Source organism: Festucalex cinctus, chromosome 11 (assembly GCF_051991245.1).
Source record: "Festucalex cinctus isolate MCC-2025b chromosome 11, RoL_Fcin_1.0, whole genome shotgun sequence".
Lineage (NCBI taxonomy): Eukaryota > Metazoa > Chordata > Actinopteri > Syngnathiformes > Syngnathidae > Festucalex > Festucalex cinctus.
In genome coordinates, this window is record NC_135421.1 from 9252641 (window position 1) to 9272753 (window position 20113).

The 20113-nt window shown below is 38.2% G+C and overlaps 1 protein-coding gene across 4 annotated transcripts in view; it reads right to left on the bottom strand.

The window, feature by feature from the left end:
* Positions 1 to 136: 136 nt before the first annotated feature.
* dgkg (diacylglycerol kinase, gamma) overlaps positions 137 to 20113 on the bottom strand; it is a 106404-nt gene continuing 86427 nt past the window's right edge. For all 4 annotated transcript variants that reach the window (XM_077537326.1, XM_077537325.1, XM_077537327.1 and 1 more), the window contains 3 exons: positions 9545 to 9665; positions 8166 to 8226; positions 137 to 1604 (listed from right to left, as the gene is read on the bottom strand). In XM_077537326.1, the coding sequence (XP_077393452.1) occupies positions 1506 to 1604; positions 8166 to 8226; positions 9545 to 9665 (281 nt within the window). In that variant the 3' untranslated portion in view covers positions 137 to 1505. The remainder of the gene's footprint in view (positions 1605 to 8165; positions 8227 to 9544; positions 9666 to 20113) is intronic.

Genomic DNA, 20113 nt, shown 5'->3' on the forward strand with positions numbered 1-20113 from the left:
ATGACTGAGCCACTGCATTTAACAAACAGGTTGTAACCTTTTTCATGTTAGAAGAGCATTGAAATAAAATATTAAGGCTTAATGTTCCATTAATATAACATTCTTCCATGCTTAAGGTGTGAAAGTTAGACGATTTTTTTTAACACCCCTAGCAATTACAAACATGCTTTTACTTTGAAAGTCGCTGATCAAAATTTTATCATTTTTTTCCCAACATGTTTATGGACCAACAGTGACCAAATCAAAAATATTTTTTGTGTATTTCAGCACAGTCAATTAGAAAAAAAGTGTCTTTTTTTTTTTTTTCTAAAGGGATGGAAACTAAATCAAATTTTTTATTATTGATTTCTCAATTAATAAAATTACTGTTAGTTGCAGTCCAACTTGTTTAACAATAAAAAAAATTGAGAGGCGTGAGTCACACTTGCAACGTGACACTCTCCCATTCCACCTGATTTATCTGTTTGGTGCCATTTGGACACTTGTACAACTGCCCCGAATGTTAAAATTACATTGAAAGATTGCTTGGCGACAGTTTGATTTATGATATTTCCTACGATGGGAAAAGTGGTGTAGAATTCCAAACAGCTGTCCAGAGTTTCTGTAGGTAGTTAGATCGGTGACTTCCTATAAGTCACACTGGTATCACTTTGTAAGTCCAGATAATTTGTTCATGTTGACATTTAAAAAGTCTAAAATGATTGTGAGATGGTGAAAAAAAACGGACGTGAATTCCACTTAAGGGGAAAAGCTCTCAATCCAGTGATCATGGTGAACAACACTGACATGACGAGGATATATTAAAACACACTTGTATGCGCAGTACATGTGATCTAATCCTACATTCCTGATATATACAAATACTATGTTTCGCGTACATTTTGACATCTTCTCTCTCACCTTTGGCCAGTTAGGACACGCGACACAAAGCCGCGGGGGGCGAATTAGACCCTTCCCGAAATAGCGGGATGCATTGAGAAAGGGGGCTTGCAGTTTTAGCTTCGGTACATAAAAACCTGCAGGGGTCTGGCTGTTAGTCCCTGAGGGGATGTACAGTAATTGGACCACTCCAATATCAACTTTCAAATTTCAAGCCCGTGTTGCCGAAGTTGGTCTAAAGGTACATTGAGAAAGATGCAAAATGGTTCGCCCCCATTTCGGATGACCCGCTGCCATCCAGCCCTGAACAAAAGAGGTCAATAATGGATGAAGCCGCTTTGCTCTCCCAATCGAATGTTCATACAAACGGCTGCTGAATTATTTCTGAGCTGTTCTGAGCGGGCCTCGGAAGGCGACTAGCTTCCTCTTGTGGTCCTTGCATCACGTCCTTTGCAGTTGCTTTCATGGTTGGCAGGCCTTTGGTGTGTGTTGGCAGTTGATTGAAGAAGGATTACTGGATGAGTGCCAGACCTGCTCGAGCTGCCTGTACAGTATACTGCATGTGGTTTTTAGCATTTTTGTGTTGTATAGTGAGTCCGCAGGGGATGCGTAAACACGCATCCCCACTAGTCCCGACTGCGAGTGCGCTTCTTGAAAAAAAAGAAAGGTGTCTTCTGAGGGGGGCCCAGCAACATAGGAACTTGGTTCTTGTGGGTGATCCTGATCTGTAAAAAACAAACATGTGTTAAAAGTCTTTAGGGCTACAATATTTTCCTTGTCACTATTCTAACTATAATTTAACTTAATATTTTATGTTTAATTTTCATTTTTTGCTGTTGTTTCTTTTCACTAGTTACCATATTATGCTGTATTTCTATTTCTATGCATGTTTGGCATAAATTTGAACAAAAGGTTTATTGTAAACTTTCCCATTGTTTTGATTATATATTTTCTTTGATTTCACATATTGTATGTCTTGTTTGCCAATTTTTCTCTTGTTCATGTCTCATCAATTCGTTTGGTTTTCGTCTCCACCTGTTTCTAAACAAAAACAACCAATCAGCTAACTCCAGCCTTGCCCAGGTGTACCTAGTTGTCTCGTCAATTTGTTTGTATTTTTGCTGCATTCCAGGTAAGTGGGAAGTTCGAGTTTTTAATGTGATTTGGACTGGTTGCATGAAGTTATTCAGTAGAATGTACGGAATGCTTACAAGACATTCTTGTATTTATATAAATAAAGAAAATTATTAAGGAAGGTTTGTTGGAAGTCGGAATGTGTCCTGATTATTCCAAAACAAAAAACAATTCATTGGAATCAACTATCTTTGTAGTTTACATTTGCCTTGACCGCTTGGAGTTTTACAGCTGGAACAGTCCAAGCGAGATAAGTCCGATTTCCCATTTTTCTGGAATGCAGCATTAGTTCACTGCTTTTTTTCCCCCCGTCTTTGTCCGATCACTGTCGTTGTTACTGCAAGTTCTGATTCTAGTTTAATCATATTTCCTATTGTGGTGAGTGTTTACTTCACCTGTATTTATTTGCTACTTTGAGTGAATTTGGATTCTTGGGACTTCTACTCTAAACTCTTTTTAGCAAGTCAGCGTCCCGTTGTCATGAGCCATGTTCATTGCTTTTGGTTTTGATTGGATTTTGGTTATGCCATATGTTTCCTGTGTGACATAAGTTGTGTCCCTGTTGAAATTGTCTGTCTCCTCAAGTTTGATCATTTCCACCTGTGCTTGTCATCCCGGTCCCTTGTGTCATCCAATGAGCTCTCTCAACCATATGTGTCTTGTCCAGGTGCCTCTGGTCTCATCAGTTTGTGTGTATTATGCTGCCTTTGAGGAAATCTAAGATTTTTAAACAGGTATTTATTTATATTTATGCATTGCTACTTTAATTTCATTATTTGAAATAGCTTCACATAATATGATTTGGAACGACTGTGTTGAGCAATCTTTGTTGCTTACATTTGTCTCGAACGCTTTGAGGTCGGAATTGCGACAATCCGAGTTTGATTCATCCGAGTTCCCATCTTTCTTGAATGCAGCATTATTTCCCTGCTTTCTTTCAGTACTTGTTGGTTCATTGCCAGTGGCATGTCTTGTTGCTATGTGTTCGCTTGGCTTGTTTGTCTCATTTGTAACTATGACTGTTGTTTTGGCCTTGGTGATTTGTATGTTTTTCAAGGTTACTCAAGTACCTTATTTGCCTCTTGTTTTTGTTACATTAATTTTTTTATTTTTTATTTTTTATTTTTTAAGGACACATCTGCCTCACTTGCCTTGCTTCTTTGCGCTTGGGTCCACCACCATACATCGTGACACCCATCACTGGTGAACTATTTTTAGAACCGACCCATGGGCAACTTATGTTGTCCTTAGGGCTTACTAGTACATGCTGGTACTAAGAACAATGCACATTATTCAGAGGAAAAAAAGTAATCTTTACAGTATCCTGTCCTTCTCCCTCCCTCCTCCTCTGTTACGCGCAGAGAAGGTGAAAAAGTGGTAGTCGGCTCATGCCAGGTGAAAAATCAAAACCCTAAATGGCTGTGTAAATAGCTGTAGACTTGATTCACCCAATCAGATTGCAGATCAGTTTCGGAACTAAGGTGGAATGCAATTTTTATGGAGTTCTTAGTAAGCAGTCCAAGAGGGACAGTGATGTACCCAAAGTGTACTTCTATTTCTGATATTGTGACGCGATGACAGTGATGGCTTCCTGGTAACCAAACACATGCTGATTTAAAAAACAAAAAAACAAAAAACAAAACCTTTCAGAACTCATAATACACCAAAACGATGTGGCTCCTCCGCCTCCGTGAAGACACGCTGTGGTAAAATGAAAAATGTTTGACTGCGCGAGGGAGTACACAAAATAGCTGACGTTCTTTTTTTCTTTTAATACAAACAGCAGTGTCGGCCTTCCTGCGCTATTGGACGGCATGACCGCGTTGGATGTGAAAGTCTGGGGGCGTGCAGAGAAATGTGCCAACAAGCGCAAGAGAAAGCAAATGAGTCAAGGCTAAAGTATTTTAAAAAAAAATGGAACATAAGATCAAGGATGAGAGATGGCTCAGGATGATTTATGCCATTCATCATCCATTCAGACTAACACAGTTGATACAAGTTAAAACTAAGGTGACAATTCAAGGCCATTAATTTGCTAGCTTACATCTTTGAATCTTTCCATCCATTGTCATGAATAAGGCTACAGTTGTCCATGGGTTCAGATCCTTTTCTACACTCATTTGGTCAAAAATAATCCAAATTGGGTCAATAAGTCACCAACAACTTTTTGGGTTCAATGAAAACAAAAAGTTGGGTGAAATGAATACATCATTTTGGGTGTTGTTTTGGGGGTTATTCATTGACGTAACATTTTGGGTTAAATTATTTAGCACATTGAATTAAATAACTCAAAGTTAGGTCATTCTGTTTTTGACCCATATTGGGTTATACAGTTAAGCCCAAAAGTATTTGGACAGTGACACAATTTTCATGATTTAGGCTCTGCATGCCACCACATTGAATTTAAACCGAAACAACTACAATGGAATTGAAGTGAAGAATTTAAGCTTTTATTCAAGAGGTTGAACAGAAATATATGATTAAGCATGTGGGAATTGTAGCTATTTTTATGCAAATGCTCCTTATTCTAAGGGCTCAAATGTAATTGGACACACAATCATAACAAAGTAAAATGTTACTTTTCAATATTTTGTTGAGAATCCTTTGCAGGCAATGATTACCTGAAGTCTGGAACCCATGGACATCACCAAACGCTGGGTTTCCTCCTTTGTGATGCTTTGCTAGGCTTTTATTGCAGCTGTCTTCAGTTGTTGTATCTTTGAACGTCTTTCTGCCTTAAGTTTTGCCGTGAGAAAGTGAAATGCATGCTAGATTGGTCAGAGATCGAGTGATTAACTCCACCATTGAAGAATATTCCTCTTCTTTGCTTAAAAAAACAAAACAAAACAAAAAAAACTCCTGGGTTGCTTTTGTAGTATGTTTTGGATCATTGTCCATCTCTACTATGAAGCACCGTCCAATCAAGTTTGCTGCATTTGGCTGAATCCGAGCAGAAATGATATCCCTATACACTTTAGAATTCATCGGGCTGCTTCTGTCTTTTGCCATATCATCGAAAAACACAAGTGACCACGTGCCATTGCATGCTCATGCCATCACACAAACACCACCATGTTTACCGAAGATGTGGTATGCTTTGGATCATGAGCTGTTCCAATTCTTCTCCAAACTTTCTTCTCATTATTCTAGTACAGGTTGATCTTAGTCTCATCTGTCCAAAGAATGCTGTTCCAGACCTGGACTGACTTCGTCAGGTGTTTTTTTTTTTTTTGGCAGTCATTTCTGGCCTTTTTATTTTTGAGGCTGATTAATGGTTTGCGCCTTATGGTGAATCCTTTGTATTTACTCTCGTGATGTCTTCTTTTTATGGTAGACTTACATACTGATACACCAACTTCTTGGAGAGTGTTCTTCACTTGTGTGGATGTTGTGAAGGGCTTTTTCTTCACAATGGAAAGGATTCTGTGATCATCCACCACTGTTGTCTTCCGTGGATGTCCAGGCCTTTTTGAGTTCACAAGATCACCAGTTCATTTTGTTTTCTCACAATGTACCAAAATGTTGATTTGGCCACTCTGAACATCTCTTCTCGCTCTTTTTGATTGTTTTGTTCTTTTTTTTTTTTTTTGTCAGCCTCAGGATGGGCTATTTCACCCCAATTGAGAGCTCCTTTGACAGCATGTTGTGTGTTCACAGCAACAGCTTCCAAATGCAAACGCCCCACCTAGAATCAACTCCAGACTTATTAAACTGCGTATTTCATGACAGGTCAATAAGGGAAGGGCCCATGTTTTTTTTGTTTTTTTTTGCACCCTTCTGAGACAATTTTCCAGTTACTTTTTGCCCCCTGAAAAAGAGACAACTACATTTTAAAGAGCTGTAATTCCTAAACCCCTGCTCTAATTTGGATGTCAATACTCTCAAATTAAAGCAGAGAGTCTGCACTTTAATTCTATATCGATTATATGATTGTATCCTGGATATGTTTTTGTCAATAGCTAAAATAAAACTTGTGTCACTGTCCAAATACTTTTGGGCCAAACTGTATTTAATCTGTTTTTAGAGTGTATAGGCCAAAAAAGTGAAGACATGATCCGGGGGGAAATGTGGAAGCTTTGACGCTAGCACTCCAAAGACAAGCCATGTGTGCTTCATATACATGACGTACATTGTTCATAGATTTTCTATGTTCATGTATGTGCAGAGGATATCAAAAGTCCATAGTCCCCTATTCAATGTCAGATTTTAGAGATAGGGGGGAAAAAATGAGACCAAGATAAATAAAATAACGTGTGTATTTCAATTGAAAAACATGCCAGAGAAGTCCTACTCCTAGTAGAACATCTATATTGTATTGGTGTTAATGAGAAGCACTTTCAATAGTGGCAGGTGCATAAGGCTTTCCATTTAACATCTGTTTGAATGTGAGGAGTTAATCCTGAACGCAAACATATCCTCAGTTATAAGAGGGTGTAAAGTGTTTTTTTTTTTGTTTTTTTCCTAGTTCAGTGGTACAAGTTCATTCAGCGGTAATTCATTGGTAAATTTTGTGACATTTTGTGGCGTTTAACGTAGTTACAATCCCAAAATGTCACATTTATACATTTACCGGTCATATTAGTGTGTTAAGTTTGGGTTGGCATATTCTTTTTTTTTTTTCTATGCGTAAAGAAAAATAGTATAAGTCTAAACTATTACCCACTGTCTTACTTATGGATTACAGGGTACCTTTTCCAAGGCCAAAAAGTACAGGTACAGTATCTAACAAATGTTTTGTAAATAATTTACGTTTTCATGGGGATGACAATTTACTGCACTGTAAAGTAGTCAGTTTCCAGCAAGTGTAATAGTGTACGTTGACTGTCACCTTTAAATAACTAGTCACAGCCATTAAAGCTGAAACAAAGAGAGAAAATGTCCAAATTGTGTCCTTAGTGTCAATACTGCGAGTGACCACCATTATCCCAATTGAACACACTCGCGCCCCATTAACACCTGAAACCTTGCAACAAACTGGGTCCAATTTGAACATTTTTAAGTCTGTGCTCACTTTTGTTGCCATCACTTGAGACATATTTAGAGGGGACAGGAAATTATCACTGTTACAGGCCAAAAAGTTCTAAAATGACTTCACGTTGTAGCAAAGTGTAATTGTGGGAATGCTAAAAGCATCCCACATATGTTATTCTGATTTTTATTCTCCTCATTTTTATTTATTTTTTGTCAAAATACAACTCCCACATAATACTTCTGATTTACACCGTTCAAATTTCAACTTGCTTCAAAAATTCATGCATTCCGGTGTATATATCGTCTGATTCCAAGTTACGTACAGTACTCGCACAATTTGACGTTAAATAAAAACTTTTCCCCATTCATCTTCAATGGGACTGACATTGAACTTTTTCTAAGACCCACTTTCCACGCCCACTTCCATACATACAACTGATCATCATTACCAGCTCTGTGGTACTGCTCAGTTCTTCTTATTCATTTATCTTTCAACTTCAAATTAAAACTTTGTAATTTTCACAGAATTAATCTTTCAATTTACCCCCTGCGACCCTTGTGAGGAATAAGCGGTCAAGAAAATGGATGGATGGATGGATGGATAATCTTTCAATTTACTTCAGAAGCATTCATCTCAGCATTCAGCTGCTGGCATTCAGCTTTCAGCATTCCCACGCAATTTCTCCAGAAATTGCAATTAGTCTCGTTTCTTTAGTTCTGTCCCATGAAAAATACAATACAACAAAAATGTGAGGGGTGTACTGACTTCTGTGAGATACTGGATGTTTCCAATTTGTAAAAAGGTCAAGGGTACAAAAGCAGAATGTCCAGAAGTCCAATTCTCTCTTCACCAAGCTCAGAATGTTCCAAACTGTACTCAAGTTGGTTGAAATGTAGCTCAAGATATTTGTACCTTAACCAGGGTCAAAAAGTTTGAAGCATTAGTCTCCTAAAGCTAGAACCGTGTACATTTTTGTAAACATCATGTTGACCTACTTCTTGTTCAGCACAACCCGGCATGGTTAGTCATGTACTTGTTCTGTGAGAGTGTAAGCTTCGGGGGCCTATTTTGCTTTTGTTTGGCACAACCCAACACGATTTAGCCATTTCGCTCCCATTACAAGTGTGCTACACAATTGCAGGTAGCCTAAACTTTTTTAGTTGAAAATGGTCGCTCTCACCATGCATGGCGGCTGCATCCAGGGCTCGCCGTCAATCTGCATGGGCAGCCGACGGGACGTCCTGTACAGATGAAGATAGAGAGGGGATGCAAAGGGTCAGATCACACGTGCTCACGAATGCATGCACCCATGGGGAAAACATTGAACATTTTTCCCATGACACCCTGAAAGAAATACGGTGTACACACGCATACACCATGCACAGGCTAAATTTTGAGGATTTTCTTTCAACAGCCACTTGGCTGATGACCAGTTCAGGATGCACTACAAAAAAATAGATGGTGTAATGTCCATTCATTTACAGTATATGGTATTACAAATGTTACAAAAAATACAGTAGCTAAAATGAGTGACAGATTTTGGAGTTGTCTTCAACTGAACAAACTTCCCAAACTGAGCAAAGTTACATTGAGCTGCAAAAAATCTGTCCATGGAGAACCAAAGTTGCACTTCTGGTTCTTCCGCTCTTTTTTTTTTTTTTTTTTCTAAATATCTTCACTCTTGATAATGACAACTCTTATGTAAAACTGTTTATAGTAAAATTAATCAGTTTTTGTGCTGGTCCAACCTGTTTAACTCAAAGAACAAGAATACAAGAGAAGTTGTCAGGGTAACTTCAATACTATATATTTTAATAATCGTTGTGAGCGTGCACACAGTCCAAGGCTGTTCTTATGTATACAACGGTTGTACTCAGAAGGACATTCCATTGAATATATGGGCCTTGACTTTGGAGCACATTCTCAACACAATTCCGTAGGATTTCTTCACATAAACTAGTAATGTGATGGAATTTATTTGGAGGATTATTGACCTTAATGCTATTCAGAATTGTGAAATCTATGAAAAACGCTCCCACTCTTTTGAAATGCAAGTTAATTTACTGTTGGAGAAGGACATTTTTTATTTGCAATGCATTGATGTGAGTGTTCAATAGTCCACTTACTTTCATGAATGTGGTAGAATCCGAAACATGATATAAGAATTCCTACTAAATAGTCATGTTACAATTTTTTGCCCGTGCACACAAGTTGTGCTCATTCTGCCGAAAATGTACATTTGTTTGAAGGGTGTTTCACACCATAAAAAGCCCAAGAACATGTTTCTTTTTTCTAGTTTTGGGAATGAATATGGGATATTTTTCCAACATGGTGGCTCTTCGAACAGACATGAGAAAACGTCTCATTCGCTTGAACAGAATGATCATTGGGAAACCCTCCATGTGAAAGTAAATACATAAATAACATTCTAAATAAATGCATTTATGATTAAGGTAATACCAGTTATCTTTTGAAGGTGGGGGCAGAGGGTAAAGGGGAGGAGTCACGAGACAGATGAAGTAGTATGGAGGAGAAGTGGGTCAAACAAGAAGTAACAACCTGATGGTGACGTTGGTGCATTGAGCCAGACGGCGCCCGGCGCTCTTCAGCCCAGTGTAGATTTGACCCATCTCGATGGCACCCTCCAGGCCCACCACCTCCAGCAGCTGGTCGCTGAAGTCTGCATCCATGACACACGCTAACATTTAGCGCATTTGCTTGACACAGATGTGGAGCAATAACTGATGATTTTGAATGAGATACAGTACAGTATTCAAAAGGCATTGAATTGATCACAACTGGACTGGTTTGGTTATCTGGTTGCAATTGATTCATTGCCCTTCAAATGAAATGACCCGAATCCTGGATGAAAGCGAATATTTACAGGCAGTACAGTACATGTTTTTTTTTTTTGTTTTGTTTTTTTTAGCTCGTTGAGTTAAAAGGTCAGAATGACTACAACATGGTTCTTTGTAAGGTATTTATTTCTTTATGTATTGGTTCCTTGTGTTACCCTCAGACTCGAGGGTGACACGAGAGTGGATTTTGTTCCGTCCCAGTGTCCAACTATGGTTAAAAAATACATACATAAATCCTCTCACTCCCCATTACAAAGACTCCCGTCAAAGCCAGATAACAACACCCAGAAACGCCGAATGCTTCTCTTGGGCCTGATCTAATGTGAGAGTAGAAAAGTGTGCTGTGGTCTGACGAGTCCGAAAATGTCACATTATTATTGTTTTTTTTGTTTTGTTTTGTTTTTTGTTTGTTTGTTTTTTTAGAAATCAAGAACAAGACAATGTGTCTTCTGGGCCAAAGAGGAAAAGACCAAGTTCAAAAGCCAGCATCTATGATGGTATGTTGGTGTGTTTGTGCCCATGACATGGGTAACTTGCACATTTGTGAAGGCACTATTAATAATGAAAGGTTTTTCAGCAAGAAAATGCCAAACCACATTCTGCACTTGTTACAACAGTGTGGATTGGTAATAAAAGGGAGCGCGTACTAGCTTGACCTACCAGCAGTCCAGACCTGTCTCCCGTTAAAAATGTGGCACAGTATGAAACACAAATACAACAACGGGAGCCCCGGATTGTTGCGCAACTGAAGTTGTGCATTAAAGCAAGAATGGGAACGAGTTCTAGCTACAAACTGTCTTCAGTGTCAAGCTACAAACTGTCTTCAGTGTCATGATTATTATTATTATATATATATATATATTTTTTTTTTTAAATACTTTTGTAATGGTTCAGGTTTAGTTTGGGTTTTGTCATTAACCTCATGTTTCTTCAGTTAAGTTCAGTCATGATCTGTGTTTTGCGTTGTTGTCCTTGTGTGCCCCCTAGTCTTGTCAAGCATTGTCTTGTCTATCTGTGTTTGCCTGCCCTTCCCCATGTTTCCACCAATCAGCATCCTCTGCCACTTGTGTATTGCCCAGCTGTGTCTAATTGTGTCAATTAGTGTGTGTGTGTATTTAGTTTCTTGTCTCCCTGCTGTCCGTTGTCGATTCATTATTATTTCCTCCCGACATGCTGCCGCATTTTTGCCCCAGAGTTCCTCTCAAGTTTGTCTTGTTTGCCTTTCCGGAGTTTGTTTGTTTCTTACCAGTACCTCATTTACCTCCTTGTTTTGTTCTATTAAATGCCTCTTTGGCTTCACCTCTGCCTCCTTGCCCTGCATTTGGGTCCACCACCACATCACTATCTTGATGTTTCCCTAATGCTTATTGTTGTTGTTAAAATGAAAGGTGATGTACCACAGTGGTAAACATGTCCTTGCCCCAGCTGTTTTGGAATGTGTTACATCAAATTCAAAACTTCAAAAACTTGATCAGTTTGAAGATTAAATATCTCCCTGTTTTCAATTGAATGTAGGTTGAAAAAGATTTTCAAATCATTATATTGTGTTTTTGTGTTACTTTGTGTGTTAGTTAATTTTGGAGCGATGACGAATCCCAGTAGACAACATGTTAGTAGTCCATCAGACTATCCATTTACTTGTCCTCTTGTACTCATTTGGGTCACAGTGCGAGCCTGTGGGTCACTATCAGTAGACTTTAGGCCAGAGGCAGGATAAACCCAGCACTGGTTGTCAGCCAATTGTGTGGCATTTACAATAGACAAAAAAAGAATTCAATGAACCTAACATGCAAGTTTTTTGGAATGTGGGAAGAAGCTATAGTATAATAACTGCAAAAAAATTCAGGCAAGTATGGGCGAAACATACCAACTAAATTTAAACCCTGAAACTCAGAACTATGATGCGGCCTTGCTAATCTATAGCATTTCAATGGCCTTGCAGTCTAATACAACTGTGACATACTTACAGCCCAAAACACACTTGCAGATTTTTACAAATGATTTGAAACATGAATTATGAACGATATAACTAGTTAATTTGCACAGCCATCCGGTGTGATAATTTGTGAGCTGCCACAGCACAATCAGCTCACTGACAAACTTCTGACTTATTTCACTTTTTCCGCACAAACTGTGCACACATGCAAAAAAGCCTTCTGTGCGTGTTTGAGTACAGTCCAAAGAGAATAAAAGCCATGTATTTTGTGGTGGGAGCATGGCCCGAGGGTCTGCGCCCAGACACGTCCAGACTGGCAGCCTGTTGTGACTGCAGTGCAAACAACGTCAATAATTCCCCAACGTGGTTCGAGCTCGCTCATCCCGTCACGTCTCTGTGTGTCGAAACGCAAACATCTCGTTCAGTGTTGTACTGTAAATATTTGTCTTTATTTTTAAGTAAATAGTTGAAAAATATATCACTCAATCCATGTTTTTTATTGTAAATTATCTAGAAGAAGGAGGTCAACTGCAATAATAAATACAGTATAATGTTGAACTAGTATATACTGTATAGTGAATTATTATGATTATAAAGGTGGAATATTATGGATCTTGTGCATGTATTTTTGTTTATCACCCAAAGTTGTTGTTAACAAGCATCTAATCACTAACTTTTTGTTTTAGCACACTGGAGGTCCTATAAACTGAGTCAGCGCTACAGGCCAGGAAAAAACAATACATCAAGTTGTGTTTTCACTTCGTATATCTCATTGTTGACATCTTAGTTAAGTGTAAAAGGAATAAAATGCAGCAAAGAGGCATCCAATTAACCTTTCCAGTTTAAATGTAGCATAACAAAGGGAACAGAACAGGGAAACCATGCACATCAAATCAAGACTGAGAGACATAGCTGCCTAGCAGACATTGCTAATGCTAATCAGTATATGATGGAGACAATTATTATCTAGAGCAACATTGTTTTCATATCTATTTACCATTGCTAATCATTGAATAAAACAGTAGGTCAATAAAAGTTACAGAGCTAGCCTTTTTACGTAGCTTAGCTGGCTAAACACTCCCTCACATAGCCTACCATAACGTTAGCATGTTGATTAACAAGCTAACAAGAATATACATATATATATATAATATACATATTTTATTCCATGAATAATACAAGTATAGTGGCACTTGACTTATGAATGTAATTTTCTCTGTGAACAAACTTGTAACTCATTTTTTTCAGTTATCAAATTAAAATCCCATTTATATGAAATCAAATTACATTCTTTCAAATCTTTTGATCTGTTTTTACTAGTAAATAAAAATAGCACTGTATTGTTTAAAAACATAATGAAACATAACAAAATGAAGCAAAAGAGAATGTAAGGGAATTACTGGCCATTGGGACAAGTAGGATGTTACAACAGCGGTCTGGTTTGATCTTCTGTAGCTGCTCACGAGTGTTCCATTTAATATTTGTGTATTGTATTGTATTGTATTTGTACTGTACAGCCACGGACCATTTATGACAATGACAAAACAAAGTCGGAGGAATTTCGGATTTTGTTTTTTGGCTACAAGAATGAATCATGGCTAATTTTGCATTTTATCTTACATATTTATATTTCACAACATTAATAATTTAATGTTATGGGAACATGTTTTGACTGCATCAAAGTTGAGCCAACACGAGCTATCTTTTAAACATGTGACAATATACATTTTTATTTTCACCTTTTACTTTTGTACTTTAGGACATTTCAGCAATTAAGTACTAATTAAGTACAGTTGAATCAATGCTTCTCATTTTATCAGTCATTTTTACACACAGGTGTCTGTACCTAAACTAAAGTACAGTGTGTCAGTACTTTTGTCACCTCTGAATATATTTGCATAGATCCGCAGGAATTTGAGTGCACAAAACAAATGCAACATGCAAGATTCAGCTGCTATGTTTGAGATGTTAAACACCATTCATAGATCATTGTTTGTTCATGTCGTGTTTAATATAAGCTATCCCCCCGCCCCTCCCTTCTCGAGCGCACGCCTACATGCACTTGCACTCCTTTCCTTCCTACCAGTGCCAAACATGGGCACACCGACCTGCCCTTGCCCCGCTGCGTTGAGGCACGATGGCGGAGTAGCCCCGCCGCGCTCTGTGTTCTCACATCGGCTGCGCTTTGGAAGCGGCCATCAAACGGCATCAGCGAGGTAGGGCTAAGAATAGATGAGAACAGCCTCTTACATAATGCCAGCATGCAGCAATGCATCCTGGGATGGGATGGCATTTGCTTTGCCAAGTCACTGGGAATTGGCTGCTCTTTTGTTTTGTCAAATTTCAGCCTGGTGCCAGGATCATTCTTTCTATTAAACATATACAAGTACATTATGGTTTACATTTTGTTGCACTTTTCAGGGTTTAAACCAAATTAAAAATCAACCTATTGTGATAATGTCTAACCTCATGATACTGAAACTATTTAAAGTCAAATTATTATTATTATTATTATTATTATTATTATTATTATTATTATTATTATTATTATCATTAATAATTTAAGTTTAAGTTGTAATGTCTGGAGTCACGCCAGGGTTAAGTTTGAGTTCATGACTTGTTAAATTGGGTTCATGACCGTGAGGTAAAGTGTCTGTTTTGAACTGATGTAACTAGTAACTAGTTTCAACTCGTTTTAGGCTATGTGATGTCAAGAATCTTTAATCCCTTTACCTGGTCAACAGCCAATCAGATAATTCCATGTCAGTCCTGTTACCCACATGTCTAGCCACAACCAATCAGATCGATTCCTTGTCTATTTAAGCCTCCTGAGATGTGTGTGTGTCTTTGTCGGATTATTACTTCTGTTACCACTGTCTCTCTGGGCAACACACTGTGTTGGGGGTGTTGTTTAACTTTTAAACAATGATTACGTTTTTAAGTCGGAGTTTGGGTTTCAAATGAGAGATTCAAGCCAAAGTTTTAAGTAGGGATGTTCGATAACACTCCCCCCGAATACTGATACCAGTACGAGTACTCAACTCGAGTACTCACCAAGACCGATACTAAGTACCGATACAAACTAGTACTTTTGATATATGAAATTTTTTTAAAAAAAGGGAGCAAATCCCACCAAAAAATGAAAAATCAAGACCTAAATGCAAATGGCGATTTTCTATTCTTCTAATTTCTAGCTCCTGGTCATAAAATGGCCATAAGAGGGAGGCCGATACTGGTATCTGTTACTATGAACCGGCTATTGGCCTGATACCGATACCTGGTATTGGTACTCGCCCATCCCTAGTTTTAAATTAGGGCTTCAAGTCTACAATAGTGTTTCAAGCAGTTCAAATGAGTACAGCATTTCAACCAAGGGTTGGGGATGGTTTTTAAATGAGGGTTTCTTGTCTGGGCTAGAACATAGAGGACTTTATATTCACTTTTCAGTTTTGGAGTCCTGAAGGAACAGTCCATCCCAGACTACTCACTAATAAACTAAAATTTATAGGTTACATGTTTAATACGGTTCTTAACAGACTGGCTGGTGAGTGTACATTTAAAACAGACTCAAAAGTGACGCTGAGGAATGTTTTCAGCTTTCGTTCCAAGACAGCTACAGCCTAGTATATAAACATTTTAGGCAAACATATTTGTGTATCCTTCCCACTGGCTGAGCCGCCTGTTTTTGTCTTGGGGTGGTCCGAGTGGTGGCAGATGGTCAAGAGGAACTACAGTAGATCACCTCTGAGGGAGGTAAAAGTCGGGGGAGAGCACTTGGCCTTGCGTCAAAGAACGCCTTGTTACGATGATACTGTCCAAAAATAAAATGAGTATCATGTCAGCGGATTCTAGAAGATAAAGCACAAACAGTCCGATGCTTTCGCAGATATTTTCCCATCATAAATACATTTCAAGACGATAAATTGCGTAAGAAGTTTCGAAAGAAAAGATGTTTTACATGAATGAAACTTCGGTCAAAGTAGATGTCGTCTAAAGCTAGCAAACTGTCATGAATTGTAAAAGTGGTTCTTGTGGTGATTGACGCTGTTTGACTTACAATCTAATGACAAAGGTTATGATCACTGAAGCTTGCGCAGATAAATGGCACTGATGTGCATTTTTATTTATGGTGAAATGGATTGTGCAACTGGTTGATTCAGTAATAATAATGTTAAAATGAAACAATATTCATTAAAAAAAAAACAAAAAAAACAACAACCGCTCAACCTTTCTGGGTCTATCTGGCTGTGCAAATCCAAACACAGTTTTTTCTCAACGTTTCATTCCAGGTCAGCGAGAGTCACTCATTCACATTCTGCCACCCAGAAGTATCTTGGCGGCTACACAACAAGTTGTTCTTCTATTTTTATCCGGCAACAACACGAGCTTCAGGTCACTTCCTAATTGCATATTGTTGTGTGTTCACATCACAATCAGGGAGCCTACCTTGGACTACCTTGGTGTTTGCCACAAACAAGGATTTGCAACTGGAAATACTACACAAATTTCAAATGTATGATTGTCGCTCTGCGCGTGAGACTGGGGAGGAAAAATCACTTTTAACAATCCCCAGGAAAATCGATCACAAGGGTTAGGGGGGGATGATGAGCAATTTTTCTCCTTTCTGATTTTAGCTCTATTATCGGTATGTATAACCCACTGAAGAGGCTAAGCAGTTGTCGTTAGCGTGTCAGTGGAAGGTCAACCACTTTCTCACTCGCACTCAACAGCTCAGTGACTTCCTACAGGAAATATTTCTAGCCTCGCAAATCGGTCGGGGTGGGCGTACACTGGCAGCGGCATCAGGGTAATTATAGTCTGCTGTTTTTGTTCTGTGAGAACAAAAACAAATTGGCGTCTCTGGATGCGACAGACCTAAAATAGCCTCAGATGTGGCAGCTCCCAGTGTGAGCGTTGTCAGCCACTGTAGGCGGGAGCATACTGTCGACGGACCCATCATGAATAAAAAAATATATTCTCCATACGGTACAAATAGCTTCGGTTTTTATTTTTTCTTTAATTTAAAAAGAGGGGGGTTCAGAAGAAAACTTCCAAAATTGGATATACTGTACAACTAAACTGTACATGCTTTATGTTGGACATGACAAATATGCTGACGGTAGGCAACAGCCTTAACTGGATTGCAGTCAATCACAGGGCACATACTTGTATAGCAACAGACAACTTGTCACCTCACACTGTCACTAAGTGGGAAGTGAAACAATGCTGTCTGCACGGACTTTACTTCAATTAAAAGCTTCAATTGTATCTGAAAATTATTCTTAGACATACAGTAAAAATTTGTCGACACGTGCCAAGGCGAAAAAAATAAAATAAAAAAAATTATTTGTGACACAGTTATGCGAATTAATGACTTCATTTGTTGAATGAACAATTGGTCTTCTTTTTCATAACAGTTCTTGGGGGTTTTTTTTCACATTGTGTTTCGCATCAAAATGTATTTTTTTTTTGTCTAGAAGAAAAGTTAATTGATTGAAAAAATCAAGAGCTACTGCTATCTAATTTTGAGCACATTTATTCTGCAGACCTCAAAAATCAAAATCAAATCTCAGGACTCAATTGTGAAAACAAACAAATAACATTGTGACTGTTATTGTAAACGGTTCAGTTTAGCAAGTAGATTTTCTTTCCACAGTCTAGACATTTATTAATTTGCCTGCTATTTTGGCTAAAAAGTTGGATACTTTAGTCTTCCGACCAGATGTCTGTGAAAAATGTACTCAATCACCCAAGAACTTAATTCCGGTGTTAAACACGTCAATCATAGTTTATCTTAGAAATTATCAAGTCTTGTAACTTATGTACATTGGCAATGATTACCGCCAGGTTCAGATCGGAGCGGCTTCAAGTGAAGACAGGAAAAAAAAGACTGGAAAAAAAAAGAAAATGTTTGGACAACAACATAAGTAGCTACTTGAGCCTTGACCTCTGACTACCTGCAGTAGGTGTTGTGAAAGACAATGCATCCAGCCAAGCAAAATATTTAGGACCGTCTCTCTTTATTCGCAATTTTGCTATTCAATGTGTTTTGATGAGTCACAAAACAAATTTTTTCCCTCACAAACTGTGATGTGAAACCATTTATTTCGAGCCTTGCAAGCTTTTCATTGGAAAGCGACACAATTTTGTCATTGTTAGCATCATTAATTGCTAACTAGATAGCTATGATTATGTAAAGTATGGGTGTCCAAACTTTTCCATTTGAGGGCCACATACAGAAACTCAGAAGGACGCAAGGGCTACATAATGTTATGAAGAGAAATTGTGTTTAGTCCTAAAAATTGTACAAATAATTTATTTGTGCTTTTGCATATTTAGAAAAATGCTACAGTATATAAACCAATTTATTTGTAATATGGCAGTAGGGTTATTATAGTTTTGGAATTTTTTCATTTGAGTTCGTTTTTATTAGTTTTCAGGGTGGTTCTGTTAGTTTTTATTGATTTATCCATCCATCCATCCATTTTCTTGACCGCTTATTCCTCACAAGGGTCGCGGGGGCTGCTGGCGCCTATCTCAGCTGGCTCTGGGCAGTAGGCGGGGGACACCCTGGACTGGTTGCCAACCAATCGCAGTTTATTGATTTAGTTATTTCAAAAAATGCTTAGTATTAGTTTAGTTTGTTAGTTTCATTATGAGTTTTAAAAAATTTTTATTACTTGTGCGCAATATTTAAAAAACACCATGGGAGCAACGTCATCTTTTGGTGCTTTTCTATTGGCTGCTGCTAGATGACGTCACTTCTGTGTGACATAATTTCAAACGTCATTATTCCGGTTTATAGCAAAATAAATCTACTAAAAAATTACATTTAAAATCATCCCCAAAGGCTCATGCATGAAATTAATTACCAAAGACTAAAACGAAGGACGTTTGCTATAATTATAGTTAGTTTTAGTTTTGAAAACATAAAATGTAGTTTCAGTTAGTTTTCCTTTTTTAAAAAGCATTTCATTTTATTTTATTTCGGTAACAATATTGTTTTTTGAATTTTAGTTTTAGTTTTTTCATTGGTTTTAGTTCACTAAAATGACCTTTAATGGCACCTGTTTTTCGATACCCTCCCTTCTTACTTTGACCATCTCCAAACATTTTTTGTTTTGTTAATTTTATTTGAACTGAGTCAAATGCCATTTTTAGCATATGTCGTGGGCCACTGAAAAATGAACGGCGGGCAGCAAATGTCCCCCGGGCCGTAGTTTGGACACCACTGATGTAAAGTCAACAATTATATGAATAAGGACGAATATTTGTAATCGCCCGTAGCACACACCCAGTTGTTCTGTCACTAAGCACTGTAAACCTTGCTCTCATTCCCGCTTGCTATCACCCCCTTTTTATTTATGTTCATCAACTGGCTGCAGGAAGTTGTGGAAATTTGATCTGGGAGCAGAGAGGAAGTAAACAAGGGAGGTAGCGATAGCACGCTGATAAACGGTGAGGAGTGAGCGAACTACGGTGGGAAGAGTTTGCACGTAAATCCTTTTCCTGTCATCGCCGTGTTCCTCGACTGACATCTGTTTTCGGGCTCAGTGACAATTTGCGCCCCTTGAACTTCAGACTTATGGCAGTCTGAACATTTTTATTTATTTTTTTTAGTTTGGCAACATGTGCAAGAACTAGAATTGCACATAATTGGTCCATTCCTTGCTGCTAGAGCACACAAGAAAGAAGAGACTCAATTTGTTAGTACTAATACTATAACCTGTTAAAACAAGTCACTGGCTTAGTCTGAGCATGTTCAACACAAGTTAATTTAGTCGTGTCAACTACAGGGTGTTCCAAAATGGTTGACCCCATTCTAAATGCCCACATCTCGGAAACTACTTGATGGATCTTAATAAAACTAAATACACTTTATGTTGAAGGTCGTAAATTTTATTGGTTAAATTTAGAAAGAAAAGTACAAATATTTGTTGGTTCTATGACATCCATCCATCCATCCATCCATTTTCTTGACCGCTTATTCCTCACAAGGGTCGCGGGGGGTGCTGGCGCCTATCTCAGCTGGCTCTGGGCAGTAGGCAGGGGACACCCTGGACTGGTTGCCAGCCAATCGCAGGGCGGTTCTATGACAGATTTTCATAAATGTTTAACACCAAGTGGCAGGTTATATTTTGGAATTACAGCTCAAGTGCTTTTTAGGACGTTCAGAACTTCCGTTCCTGTGTTTTGTGTAAGCTCGATGTTACACACAAAAACTTGAAACGTTTCTACACAAGCTGTGAAAATTTGAGGTCATTCCAAGGAATATTGTCAAAATTATTGGCCTACGAAATGGGGTCAAACATTTTGGAAGACCCTGTATATTTA